Below are 13,778 nucleotides of genomic sequence, written 5' to 3'. Positions count from 1 at the left end.
CAAACCCAAGTCTATTTTGAGAAGTAGAATGGCCAATAAATTTCAGCTTGCGAAAATTTCATATAAAAATAGCCCCAGTTCAATTATTGAAGCTGAGATTTCTGGAAACCGTCCACGCGTCTTGGAGCACAAATATCAGAAGCAACGGTTGCTTCAGCTCCTCTCTCCAAAAACAAATCATGTGCTACTCATGTCGGAAGTTCTAGAAAATACTTCGTGCAACCTGCATTGTCGTACCCCATGTCGTACCTGGATATTGCTGAATATTGATCAACCGCGCATTATGAGTCCGTGGTCCTGGAAAGGTACTTTTGTAACCTTGAAATGAATCCACTTTGGCGTGGACAGTAGCACAGATCCGTTCCAACGTACTCGGTGCCAGTGGCAGTCAGCTGCTCGCCGTTGGAAGTCAGACTCAGAACTTCCACTTTTGTCACACATGGCTGTGCCAAGCGTCCTCAGCCCTATATCGACCTCATACAGGTACAACGGTTGAGTTCGAGGCGTATCCTGAATCACCTGACTATCTGTTGTCCTTCGGAATTCGTGACACAGAAGCCATGATGATTGATAACGTTTGTAGCTTACCGCTCTTTTATAGAGATATCTACTCTACACAGTATATGGTTGACTCTTCACCGTGGCGTTGAAAAGTCGGAGTAATCCGGTAAAGAGGACGACGTGAGGATTGATGTCCACTTTCAGTTTCACAAACCATACGGTTTAGTGCCGGATGCTATTTTTGAGCATATCGACAGTTACACTCCAGCTTCATACTGGAGTCAAAAACTTCAGCTTCAAGCCTCAAAGTGACCTCCGAGCACGGGAGGCTGCTCAGAAATGACGGTCAATGAGACTGCGGTATTGGCGTCGGATTAGTTTTCAGCTCTCAAAACTTGAGGATCCAAAGACTGTAAGAGAATATGCGCCTCGGAAAGTAGATCGGCCGATACCCTCGTAGGGTAAGAATAAATTTTCTGAGCAGGAAGTAGAATGCAATTAGAATAGAAATATGAGAGAGGCGTGCCCCAATCTCATGAGATCCAAAATCTTCAAAGGCATCATAGTTGACGGAAGGCTAAGTCGACTCAATCAAGATTGAGGACCTTTACCCAGAGTTGTGACTCAAGCTATCTCATCTCTTGAATCATCCCCATCATAGCATTTCGTCACCACCACACCTCACCACGCTATGGCTCCGTACATGGGCTGGCCGCCTTCATCAGGGGTCCTGACGCCGAACACCGAGCCTACCACTCCACGAGCTGAGCATGCAGAGCCCATACACAACAATTATACCTCGGAGGACATAGCAGTCGTGGGTATGGCCTGCCATTTGGCAGGAAACAACAATAGTCCTGAAGATCTCTGGAAATACATCCTCGAGCAAAAAGTTGCATCGGGTGAGATCCCTCCACTTCGGTGGGAGGCATATTCCAGACGAGACCCAAGGAATGCCAAGGTATGTAAGACTGTTCCAACTGGATATGAGGCATGTAGCTGATCATGGGATAGATTCTCAAGGATACAACATCCAAAGGATACTTCCTCCAGAACATTGAAGACTTCGATTGCAGCTTTTTCGGTATCTCACCAAAGGAAGCGCTTTTGATGGACCCACAGCAGCGAATCTCCCTCGAAGTAGCATGGGAAGCTCTTGAGGATGCAGGCATCCCGCCTCAAAGTTTAGCAGGGTCCAACACAGCCTGTTTCATGGGCATCAACAGTGACGACTACGCCAAGCTCCTGTTGGAAGATCTTCCAGGTGTTGAAGCCTGGATGGGAATCGGCACGGCGTATTGCGGGGTTCCGAATCGAATATCATACTTGTTGGATCTGAGAGGTCCTTCGACGGCTGTTGATGCTGCTTGTGCTTCTTCTCTTGTGGCTATACACCATGGAAGGCAGTCCCTACTAGCTGGCGAGACTGACCTCGCTATCGTTGGTGGAGTCAATGCCATGTGTGGCCCAGGACTTACACGAGTCCTCGACAAAGCCGGTGCTATCTCCAAAGATGGTACATGCAGATCTTTTGATCATGAAGCCAATGGGTACGGACGAGGTGAAGGTGCTGCTATTGTCATCTTGAAGAGACTAAACGATGCTCTCCGAGACAGCGACAACGTCTTAGCAGTCCTCAAAGGGTCTGCCGTCGGGCAAGATGGCCGCACAAATGGGATCATGGCGCCAAATGGCGTGGCCCAAGAAGCTGTGGCTCGTACTGCTCTCGGAAAGATCAATCCCCTCGGTATCCAATATGTCGAAGCTCACGCCACATCAACATCTGTTGGTGACCCGGTCGAGATCACAGCCATGTCAAACTTGTATGGCAAGAATAGATCAACGGAAGCTCCTTGCTACATTGGCAGCGTAAAGCCCAACGTTGGCCATTTAGAAGCTGGTGCTGGTGGTGTCGGCTTCATCAAAGCCGTTCTCGCCCTCCGACATGGTGTTATCCCCCCTCAAGCAAATTTGAAAAGTCTCAACCATAAGATCGACTGGGCAAATGCTGGTATCAAGGTCCCTCAGGAGATCATCGCATGGCCATCAGTTGAAGGGACAAAGAGAGCCGCCATCTGCTCGTACGGCTACGGAGGGACTGTCTCCCATGCCGTCATCGAGCAAGCTCCACCTGTCATGCGAATGAAGTCCGCATACAGACAACATGACGAACCAACCATCCTCCTTCTGAGCTCGACACACGAGAAGCGAATTCCGAAATATGCCAGCGCTCTCCAAGTATGGATGACCGGAAATGGTGCAGACATCTCTTCCGCTTCAATTGGAGCCACCCTAGCGGCACGTCGTGGCCACCACGACTTCAGAACTGCAATCATAAGTCAAACTCGCCAAGATACCACTGAGCTTCTGAGCTCATATGCTGCCGGTACCAAAAGCAATCAACTCATTACAAGTCGAGTCATGGATAAAGATGACACACGAGTAGTCTGGATGTTCTCGGGCCATGGCGCACAATGGGCAGACATGGGTAAAGAGCTCCTTGCGAACGAACCTGTCTTCCGCAGCGTCATCGAAGATCTCGGACCAAGAATCCAGTCAGAGGCAGGTTTCTGCCCCATTCAAGCTCTGAGCACAGGCGATATCGCGAGCACCGACAAGGTTCAAGTCTTGACTTATGCCGTGCAAGTTGCTCTTGCTTCCTTCCTGGAGTCTAAGGGTGCAAAGCCAGATGCGATCATCGGTCATTCAGTTGGCGAGATTGCTGCAGCCGTAGTGGCAGAAGCCCTTACTCCCGATGAAGGCGCGACTATAGTGTGTAGAAGAGCCATGCTTTACCGACAGGTCATGGGACAGGGAGCAATGTGTCTTGTCAATCTGCCAATTTGCCAAACCTCGCAGATACTCGAGGGTCGACTTGATATCTGGCCTGCGATCGACTCTTCTCCAAACTCGTGTGTCATAGCTGGATCGGTGGCAGCTGTCAAGGATTTCTCGGTAATTTGCGAAAAGGAGAAGATCAAGATCTTTCAGGTCAACTCTGATGTTGCATTCCATACTCCACTGCTCAATCTACTGGCTGAGCCTCTCCTGGACGCGTTGAGAGATATTACCCCCAAGGCGCCATCCATTCCTCTGTACTCGACAGCCACTAAAGATCCACGAGAGCAGGCTCCGAGAGACGGTTGTTATTGGCTTCAAAACACACTCTCTCCCGTATTGTTGAAGTCTGCTGTCCGAGCTGCAGTGGATGACGGCTACCGAATCTTCATGGAAGTCTCAAGCCACCCCGTCATCTCGCACTCAATCAACGAGACAGTCATGGACATGAACATCGAAGAGTATCTCGTGACACCAACTCTCCTTCGCGGCAAACCAGCTCGACTTTGCCTAGCAAAAGCTCTTGCGGCACTCTGGAGCAAAGGTGTGTCCATTGATTGGAAAGCCTACTTCAGCGGAGTCGAGTGGGCGAAAGACGTCCCCAAAACACAGTGGCAACATACATCATACTGGAAAAAAGTCGACGCTGGAACGGGATCATCTAGCCAAGTTCATGATGTTGATAGTCACAGCCTCGTCGGTCAATGCATTCCTGTGGCGGGAGAATCCAAAACCATCTTCACGACGAAACTTGATGAAGAGACAAAGCCATTTCCTGGAAAGCATCCTTTACACGGCACTGAGATCGTTCCCGCAGCTGTGCTGTTCAACACCTTTTTGGCTGCCACCGGATCTCGAACGCTGAGTAATATCCACCTGAGAGTACCTGTTGCAATCAGTGCTCGAAGGGATGTGGAAATAATTGTTGATGGAGATTCTGCTCGCATTATGTCCAGACTCATCCCAAATAGCACCGAGAAGGTGGATAGCGATGTCGGCTCGTCTTGGCTGACACACACCACTGCAAACACAAAGTCTGATGGAGCCATAGAAGGCGGATACCTCGACATCTCAGACATTGAGTCTCGAATCAAAGCAGAACTCAGGCCTTCATTCACAATTGACTACCTCCTCAATGTTGGCGTCCCAGAGATGGGCTTTCCCTGGAAAGTAACTCGACACCTCGGAAACACAGAAGAAATGCTTGCTCGAGTCGACGTCTGCCCAAGCATCAAAGATGAGGATGCCTTTCTATGGAACTCGAGCTCATGGGCCCCAGTCTTCGATGCAGCAACCTCGATTGGCTCAACTATCTTCTTCGAGACACCTCGTCTTCGCATGCCAGCTCAAGTCGATGAAGTGACCGTCTTCCAAGATGCTACACCTCCCAAAATTGCGTTCATCTATGTCCAGAGATCGAAGACCGACCTCGCATCGGATGTCATAGTTTCAGCTGAAGACGGTCGCATTCTGGCTAAGTTCACGACAATGAGATTTGCCGAGATTGAGGGCACGGTAGGAAGTGGTGGCAGATTCGACGAACTCATCCACAGTGTCGCTTGGGTTCCTGCTCGGTTGGCCGAAACAGCCCTCCCTCTAAACCGAGTCGTAATTGTTAGGCCAGAAGAAGACCACCTCGTGAAGAAGTATATGCGTCAACTCTCCAAGCGAAAAACTGCAGCAGTTTGTACCACCGTTGAAAAGCTTGAAGCCCAACTGTCCGACGTTGAGTCTAGCGGCACTGTCGTTGTCTACGTCCCTGGATCCACGGGTGAAATTCAGAACATCCAAAAGACTGCCGAGAAGTCTTGTTTCGAGCTCCTCTCCATAGTCAAGCTTATCGCAGGCAAAAACCTCCCAGTCAAGATCTTCACCATCACATCAGGGGCTCTCCGCGGTGAAACAACAGCAGCGCTCTCCTTTTCTCCTCTCATAGGACTAAGCCGCATCATCGCATCCGAACAGCCAGACATCTGGGGCGCATTGATCGACGCCGATTCCCCCACCTTTCCCTTCCAAGCAGTACGATACATTTCCAGCGCAGACGTGATTCGCATTGAAGACTCTGTTGCAAAGGTAGCCAGACTTCGACCACTTGCAAAGACGATAGCTCGTGCCTCTCAAGGATTTACCCCCAGGCCAGAAGGCACGTATCTCATCTCCGGTGGGCTTGGATCTCTTGGTCTGGAAGTCGCCACACATTTGGCTGAGCAGGGAGCTCGACGAATTGTCCTGCTGTCTAGACGTTCTCTGCCTCCTCGGAAAGACTGGGATACTTTGACTGGGACACTGGGCGATGTAGTCTTGAAGATCAAAGCCCTAGAAGAAGTGGGAGCAAGTGTCCACGTTCTAGCAATCGACATCAGTTCCCCAGCCGCCAACTCCGAACTCGCTGCAAAACTCGACGTGCTAAACCTCCCACCAGTTCGAGGCGTCGTCCACGCGGCCGGTATCGTCGAAGACCAACTCGTGCTCTCCACTACTGAGAAATCATTCTCTCGAGTTCTCGCTCCAAAGATCGATGGTGCGCTCGCACTGCACACACTCTTCCCACCCAAGACCTCCGGACTTGATTTCTTCATCCTATTCTCCTCCTGCGGTCAGCTCTTCGGGTTCCCAGGACAAGCATCCTACGCCTCTGGTAATGCGTTCCTAGATTCTCTCGCTGAGCATCGTCGTCTTCAGGGCGACAATGCGGTTGCATTCCAGTGGACTAGTTGGAAGGGCGTGGGTGGGATGGGCGATAATGAGTTTGTCGAGGCCGAGGTCGAGAGCCGTGGCTTCACGAGTGTGAGTCGGGAAGAAGCGTTTGCTGCTTGGGACGAGGTTGCAAAGAGGGACGTAAGTCAGGCGGTGGTGCTGAGGAGTCGGGTTCTGGAAGCACATGAGCCACTGCCGTGCGTGATTCTGGAGGATATTGCCATCAGAAAGACATCTGCGAATACATCACTTGCGCAGAACTCGACTGCCGAGGCAGATAATTCCATGGCTGCGGGGGCATCATCCGTTCCCAAAGGTCCGGAACGGATTCTATTTCTCACGGAGAAGATTTCTGGATGTGTTGCTGCGGTTCTGCAACTTGCAAGTGCTGAAGATGTGGATCCAAAGGCTGCACTGGCAGATCTGGGAATGGATTCTGTGATGACAGTTGCTTTTAGGAAGATCCTCCAGCAAGAGTTGAAGGTCAAGGTTCCACCGACTCTGGTATGGGGACATCCCACTGTTAGTCATTTGGTGAAATGGTTTGATGGACAGATTGCATGAAATGATCCTGGTGGGCCGTTAGATTTTTCTATTTGATGAAGATTGTTACTTATCTTTCTGTAGCTTCTTGTTGTCTCGAGTCAGCATGTCGGGCGTCTGTTTGGGTTTATAGAATTGCTAGGTTAGAACGAAATCACTTCAAAATGTCCAAATCTGTGCAGTTGAGGTGCTCCATTTATATCGTCGAGCATCTACACCATGATCATATCCTGATCTGACTCAGCGAGCCCACTACTGACCTCAGGCTCAGGTTCCAGCAACATCAATCCATCCATTTCCCTCTGGGTATACTCCATCAAATAAGCCTCATCCCACATATCCTCACTGCGTTTCCGATTCTTCTCCGTATACGCCTTCAGCGCATTGTGTACCTCTCTCAAAGTCTGCTGTCCTTTCACGGCCCGAATCTGCAAGTTTGCCAGTCGTGCCACGGGATAGCTTCTGACTAGCGTGAATAGAATTCGTTGTGCAACAGCAGCTGTTCTAGCGTTCGTGTTCCAATCCCGAATGCGTAGAAGCAGAGTGAATATCTGCTCATCGGACAGAGACGCGATGACTTCATCGACGCCCTTGACACCACAGAGACTTCCTTCCTCGTGTACTCCAGTCACCACGGATGTGAAAAGAGAAAGTAACCGAGCGGGGTGGTTGAGCTGCAGGGAGAGTGTGATGGCTTTTCGGTATGACTTCGCATGGATGTAGTTCTGCAGCTCTTGTTCCTGCTCTACGAACTGTGTCGCAGCAGCATTTGAGGCAGCCTGGGTCGAAGATGTGGTGTCCTTCCAGAACGTTACCGTCGAATCTCCACTTCCTGAGACGATCATGTTGGAAACAGGATGGACTGTCAAGGCCCACACTCGATCCTCGTGATTATCTAGCGTGCAAGAAGTCTCGCCAGTACTTGCGTCCCATACCATACATAATCCATCACCACCAGCACTCGCAAACTGAACATGTTTCTTACCTCTGTCTTCTGGATTTGGAAGACCCAGCCAGGCGACTTTGAGTACACTATTAGTGTGACCTTCGAAAGTTCGGACACAACTGTAATCCGCTAGGCTCCATATCTTGATGGTTTTGTCTCCACTTCCTGTGAGAACCAGTCCTTTCCCAGCTGCTGGTCCGCTCTCGCCGATAATAGACGGAGTATCTTTCGGCGCAAACTTGACAGACCAAACACCACGCTTGTGCCCACGAAGTATTCCCTGCACTTCTCCTTCTTCCACAGACCAGATTTTGACATTCTTATCTTGAGATGCTGAGGCAAAAAGTTGAGTTGTGTGGTTGATGTCAAGGGCATTGATGTCCTTGTCGTGGGCCAGACGCGTGTAAGCAGCTCGTGGAGCTTTGCGCGTGGACGACTGAATATCCCAGCGTTTGACTGTGCGATCCTGAGATCCAGTCAGAAGGAATTGTGGTGGGTGATCAAGAGGTGATTTGAACGCTGGCGATGATTCGGATGGTGTTTGTTTCGGGAGGGCGATTGCTCCTAGAGATTCCGCATGCCCCGTAAACGTAGTATGGCATGTGAAAGACGAGGTCTCAGGATCAATTCTCCATAACCGTGCAGTATTGTCCTTCGCGCCCGTAGCAATCCAATGTCCCGACCAGTCGATGTCCAAGCAAATAATGATGTCTTCATGGCCATGAAGCTGAGCCACATCTGCACCAAAGTAGTCCGAATCCGCACCAGTACCCAAAGAAACAATCCGTATTTCCTCGGAGTTCGGTGCAAGCGCGAGCAATGATCTGTCTGGGAGGAGATATCCCAAATCAATAATCTCGTCGTGAGTGCCCGATATCCGCTTGACTTTGTCCAGAGGTGGAATTGTATGTGCTGCCTCTTGAAGAGAGGTTGTTGAGTGTAGAACGAGAGTGTGGTCCGACTGCACAGTCAGAATTCTATCCTTGAAAACTGTCGCGGCAACAATCGCATCAGTTTCTGTCTGTGGAGATTGCGCTGCTGTAACCTCTCGCCCAGTAATCGTTTCCCAGACTCGGATATTGCCATTGATACCTCCAGTATATGCCATCTTTCCTGCCTCGACGAATCCAGCTGCTTCAACCTCCTCCAGTACTGGTACAACCTTTCGCACCTTCCACGTCTTGGCATCCCACCACATAATTGTTTTGTCTCTACTGGCGGAAAGGAGGGCATTTTGTTCGGACGAGTAATCGAGGGACGTAACATCGGACACATGCGAATCGAGAACCGCAGCAGAGGTCCGCTTGTACAAATCCCAGATTCGAACCTTTCCATCTTGACTTCCGGATGCCAAACGATAACCTCTCGCTACATCGGTTTCTGGCTCCTCGCTCTTCCTTCGTTTTCGATTTCTGCCAGAAATCCCAGTCTCCTCTTCCTGTCTGTTTGCGACTAACTGGAAGAAATGGAGGGCTGAGATCAAAACATTGGGTCCGCGGAATGTATGTGTCACGTAGCCTCCGTGTATATCCCAGACTTTCACTACTCCATCTGCAGCACCAGTTGCGAGGTACAAGCCGGATTGATCAACTGCTAGAACGACGACAGGTGTGGTATGAGGCTTGAGAGTTCGTAGGACTTCGAATTGGATCGTACCGTCCTCGGAAGCTGTGAGAGCGTATATCCGCATAGACAACGATCGAGAGCATATGATGAGATGCGATGCGGAGGGGGTTACTGCTGAGTGTCAGTGCTGATGGAGACTGGTGGGGTAATTCGAGAAGTACATGTCAATGTTGAGATAAGTTCACCATCCTAGGTCTGCTTTAGTAATGCCACGGATCACACAGGATGAAACATACTCCCTCAATCTTCGCCAATTGTTTTCCGGTCTTCAAATCCGTCAATAAAGCATCTTCTCCAAGTGTTGTCGCAAGAATGCGCCCATCTTGATCAAGGGCAACGCTGCCGCCGGTATAGATTGGCTGAATTGTATGTTCTGGCTCGAAAGTCGTCTGATATGGGGCTTTATTGGCCATGGTCGAGAAACCGCTGCGAGCTCGGATTGTATCGAATGCAGCTTCAGAAATACAGCTTGTTGATTTATCTTGGTGTTTTTGGCAGAAATCTTTTCTGGTTGACAGGGGTCTGGAGATAAGCTTAATCTTAGCGCCCCGCTAGCGCCGCATCTCTTGAGACTCCGCAAGTCTGGCAACTTAGGAACTTCATCTATCCAGACGTTGCAACGAACCAGTTTATCGTCAATAATATTCTGTTTTCTATTCAGGGTTAAACATACCAGGGCGATCAGTGCCGACCCTCGAAGGCTGTACCATCCAGGTTCTACAACATACGAAGCGAGGATGTCTACTCCTTAAGCAACCACACGTTAAGTCAACAAACAGGCGCGATGGGTCGACAGGAATACTTAACGGCTATGGCTTTGGTAGGTAGATCTATATTTCTCCAGAATTTAGTCCTCCAGCTATTCTTTTATTTTTTTCAATAAGCTACAAAGGACATAATATCCACTTTTCCATCGATGCCTCCATCATCGTCATCATCACGTGAAGCCTGTACTCACGGATCCATCTAGGGCCGTGGCCATTACGAAGACGAGATCATCGAAACTGCTGTAGAAGGCAGTACTAGTACACAGCAGTACAATGATCGTGGTCATCCCCGGAACCCAGAGACGAAGAGACGAGAACGGGAGCATGTACGAGCAGCAAACGAAGTAATGCAGGTCACGGGTGTGGTGGAAGATTCGTTGGCCGCCAGGCAGAAGATAATGCAGCTCATGAACGACAAGAATCAAGAAACGTTCACTGGATTGAGATTTATGGAAATCGGTCGGGGTGTCTTGGTTGGTGGGGTCTGGGGAGTGATGGGTTTGAGGAGGCGAGTCCTGGTATGGCACTATTCTACTCCAAATGGAAGCACAAAACTGATAATTGGCAGCTCTACAAACCTTACGCAGAGACAAGATTTCTGGATATTCTTCGACAGGAGAGATCCTTTTACGGGATCCCGCACATGTTCTTGTCCGGAGTTCCAACCGTGATCGCCTACCACATTTCTGACTGGGTGGCATTCTTCGTGGAAACCCTCATCGACCAGTATTACGATGGAGATGAGAATCCTCCCACAGAACGACAAGATTTCGTTCGAAATATTCTTCATAACTTGTGAGTCCCTTGTCTTTGAGTGTTGTGCATTTTGTTGATATCTGAAGTCGCGACGCAACATTCTGCTATCTTACGCTACACTTCCGCCTCTTCGCCATCCTTCAGCAGCTGAACCTTCTGCCAGCCTGGCCTTGGTTTCCGAGTCTCAAATCGTTTATTCCATTCTCATCCTCATCGCCACTCACCATGCCACCACTCCCTTCTTTGACTACCCCATCCATTCTAAGCTGGGGAAGGGCATTGGCTACTACGCTGGCACCGATGCTTGTGATCTTACTCCACGGGAAGATCAAGTATGCCGCATCCAGCATCATCTACCGTCCCATATATAAAGCTCTTCCTCGACCAATAGGCGACAGCATGTTCGCCGGTTTAAACATGTCAGCACCAACGATGGAATACGACACACCAGATCGACCAGACGAGAGGCAAGGCAATCGCTCCGACGAACCAACCCTTCGAGCTTTGGAAGGAATGCCAGCGATGACTAGTGTCCATGGGGATGACTCTGACGATGAGGAAGAGCCAGCTCACGCTACTTTAATCAGCTTCGATGTCGAGGCAACAGAACCCGTTGAAAATGCCACAGGGACTTGGTCCGCTGAGCTGCGGAGTGCAAATGAGCCAAAGCCAACAGAAGAAGTGAAGTACAGAGTTACAGGTCTGACCATGCTGCCACCCATCATGGCCACGGAAGGGTTACGGGAAATCGTAGCTGGAATAATCGTCATGCCACTCGAAGCAGTCATGGTGCGCATTATTGGCCGGGCGTACAGAGCCAGTGCTGGACTTCCCATGGTCGATTTATATCCAGTTGGATTCACTGTCCGTGGATTCCAAAACATTTTGTCAGCTTTGACGATTCAATTAGTTGTTACGGGCATTGCCTGGGCTGGCTTCACGATTGGAACGCAGTGGTGGGGTGGGAGGAAGAGGGCGATGATGGCTGAGAAGGCTGCTGCTGAGAGTGCTGAGACCGCGGCCGTTGATTGAGGGTGGTCGTCAGGCGTCGTGGTTCGATCTGCCTAGAGGAGACTTGCCTATGATAATATAATCCGACTTTACGAAAAGCTTAATGGCTTCCGGTTCCATCGAAGGTGTTCCTCATCCCCTTTTCCTGCTGCATCTGGTATTTAAGCAAACTGTAATCACAGTATGTGAAAGCACCGAGAGCAGAGCTGGGGAGCCTTAAATGATGAAGGAAATGACATAGTAGTGTCTGCTAGTTCGAGTCGAGTTTCTTCTTTGGTTCCATGTCATAGCATATCACAAAACTACTGACTACACCACAAAGATCCCAGCTACAACATTGAGAGGAGCAAACAACATGACTCGCAATCCGCACATCTTGCTGCGTAGTCGAACCTTTCTCGGACCGAAGCCAGTCCCGCCGCTAGCAGAAGCTTGACCATTCCCAGAGCCGCAACCACTGGCTCATAACCTGTTGTAATCAGGATGCTTTATTTACTCTACTCTATCAAGGAAGCTCTCTATATGCACGTAAGTCCTTTATTCCTCCTTAATAGAGCGCTATGCCTGACCAGCTTTTATTAAAGAGCTTCGAATTATGGAGCCTCTTTGAGCTATTCAAAGACCTCTAAAAATAGTGAGTTGTAAAGATCCCTTTGTCCAAGAATGCGATTCAGTACTATATGGCAATTTTGATGCAGCGAGTTCGTTTCGGTGACAAGCAAGCTGTATTCATGTCTCTAGTTGGCGGCGGCTCTCTCCTCATAGGCACCATTCCCGCCATCTTCTACATGGAGAAATTCGGTCGTCGATTCTGGGTATGTGCCATGCTTCCAGCCTTCTTCGTTGGTCTCCTCATCATCGGATGTAGTTACCTTATCCCAGTCTCCAACATACCCGCCGCGCAGGGCACTTACATTGCTGGCCTGATCATCTACGAAGGCTTCTTTGGCCCGTACCCATGCCTGACCTGGCTATCGGTTCATAAGACGTTTAAGACCGTGCAGAACACTGAAGTCAACGTTTTAAGGGAACATTTATACAACGCACAATATTTCAAGATATTATTAGTCTTTGCAATTCTTTGAAAAACGGCTCTTTATTATCCTCTGACCTTTTTATTGATTATTTTATTAGGCTGTTGCGGCTAGAAATACCATTTTCTCCTGATTTAGGTGTCGTGCCTCAAACGGCCACTTAAAAGTCGGATCGATAGCCTGGGTCATTCCCTCGGAAGTGTATCCCACCTATCTCCGCTCCTACGGCATGGAAACCTCAGACGTAACACTCTTTCTGTGTTCTTTCCTCGTCACCTATTTCTTCGCACAAATGCAAGAAGCCATGTCGCGCATCGGTCTCACCCTCGGTTTTTACGGCGGTATTGCTGTCCTAGGCTGTATGTATCAACTTCTATTTATGCCCGAAACCAAGAACAAGACACTGGAGGAAATTGATATCCTTTTCAGTCAACCGACTGGACAGTTGGTCAGGGAAAATTTCAGGAGTGTGGTTGTCACGGGCAAGGACTTCTCGTGTGGAAGGTGGGGGAAGGTTTTGTCGCCCGTCAGCGAGAGCGACATCTTGAGGAAAGAGAATGGGCATAAGAGTCAATGGATCCACAAACTCAGCACCAGGAGTTGATGCAGCCGGACAAGCAGAGGTAGGCGGAGATATTTAGTACCCAGTTTAAGGAGGAGAAGCTAGGTTTAATGAATTTGTATTGTGTGTGCCAGATACATAATTTCGAATGAGCCGATTCCTGAGGATGCTTGTGTTTTGGTTTTAGTGCATGCAATTCGAGATTTGATACCCAGGTATGCTATCATATGCCACTGCTAGTTGTGCTATTTTCATGTGCCGATTCTCTGATTGTTCTCGCGAAAGAGCTCAGTAGACTTTTACCCCATGCCGTGTGTCCTAGACCTTAGCTCGCTTAGCTTGTCGACGGCCAAGTCGTGGGAAACAATTGTTGTTTCTCCCAGCTGCCAGTTAGCAAATGTAGCCAGCCGTCATCTCCCCCACCACCAATTTTGCGCCATGCCATTATCAAAGCGCCAACCCTCCCGTCCATCTCAATCAGCGCAAGTCTCACA

General features: G+C 49.5%; 5 protein-coding genes across 5 annotated transcripts; 4 read left to right on the top strand and 1 right to left on the bottom strand.

Annotated features, from left to right (window-relative positions):
* Window positions 1–1,192: 1,192 nt before the first annotated feature.
* Window positions 1,193–6,603, top strand: ONS95_002105 (uncharacterized protein; the record flags this gene model as incomplete). Its single annotated transcript, XM_058495341.1, has 2 exons — window positions 1,193–1,462; window positions 1,516–6,603. 2 exons carry the CDS (start codon window positions 1,193–1,195, stop codon window positions 6,601–6,603), a joined length of 5,358 nt encoding a protein of 1,785 aa, XP_058354068.1.
* Window positions 6,604–6,794: 191 nt separating this feature from the next.
* Window positions 6,795–9,567, bottom strand: UTP13 (U3 small nucleolar RNA-associated protein 13; the record flags this gene model as incomplete). Its single annotated transcript, XM_058495340.1, has 3 exons — window positions 6,795–9,265; window positions 9,316–9,343; window positions 9,391–9,567. 3 exons carry the CDS (start codon window positions 9,565–9,567, stop codon window positions 6,795–6,797), a joined length of 2,676 nt encoding a protein of 891 aa, XP_058354067.1.
* Window positions 9,568–9,938: 371 nt separating this feature from the next.
* On the top strand, window positions 9,939–11,709 carry ONS95_002103 (uncharacterized protein; the record flags this gene model as incomplete). Its single annotated transcript, XM_058495339.1, has 4 exons — window positions 9,939–9,974; window positions 10,125–10,439; window positions 10,490–10,716; window positions 10,764–11,709. 4 exons carry the CDS (start codon window positions 9,939–9,941, stop codon window positions 11,707–11,709), a joined length of 1,524 nt encoding a protein of 507 aa, XP_058354066.1.
* A 710-nt stretch (window positions 11,710–12,419) lies between these two features.
* On the top strand, window positions 12,420–12,773 carry ONS95_002102 (uncharacterized protein; the record flags this gene model as incomplete). The annotated part of the gene is made up of 1 exon (XM_058495338.1): window positions 12,420–12,773. The coding sequence occupies one exon, from the start codon at window positions 12,420–12,422 to the stop codon at window positions 12,771–12,773; it is 354 nt and encodes a 117-aa protein (XP_058354065.1).
* Window positions 12,774–12,951: 178 nt separating this feature from the next.
* On the top strand, window positions 12,952–13,326 carry ONS95_002101 (uncharacterized protein; the record flags this gene model as incomplete). The annotated part of the gene is made up of 1 exon (XM_058495337.1): window positions 12,952–13,326. The coding sequence occupies one exon, from the start codon at window positions 12,952–12,954 to the stop codon at window positions 13,324–13,326; it is 375 nt and encodes a 124-aa protein (XP_058354064.1).
* Between the last annotated feature and the right edge of the window lie 452 nt (window positions 13,327–13,778).

Source organism: Cadophora gregata (assembly GCF_030347475.1).
Source record: "Cadophora gregata isolate MNR1 chromosome Unknown scaffold_11, whole genome shotgun sequence".
NCBI classification, from domain to species: domain Eukaryota; kingdom Fungi; phylum Ascomycota; class Leotiomycetes; order Helotiales; family Ploettnerulaceae; genus Cadophora; species Cadophora gregata.
Note: the sequence above shows the minus strand (reverse complement) of the source record. Positions and strands in the feature narration are given on the sequence as shown.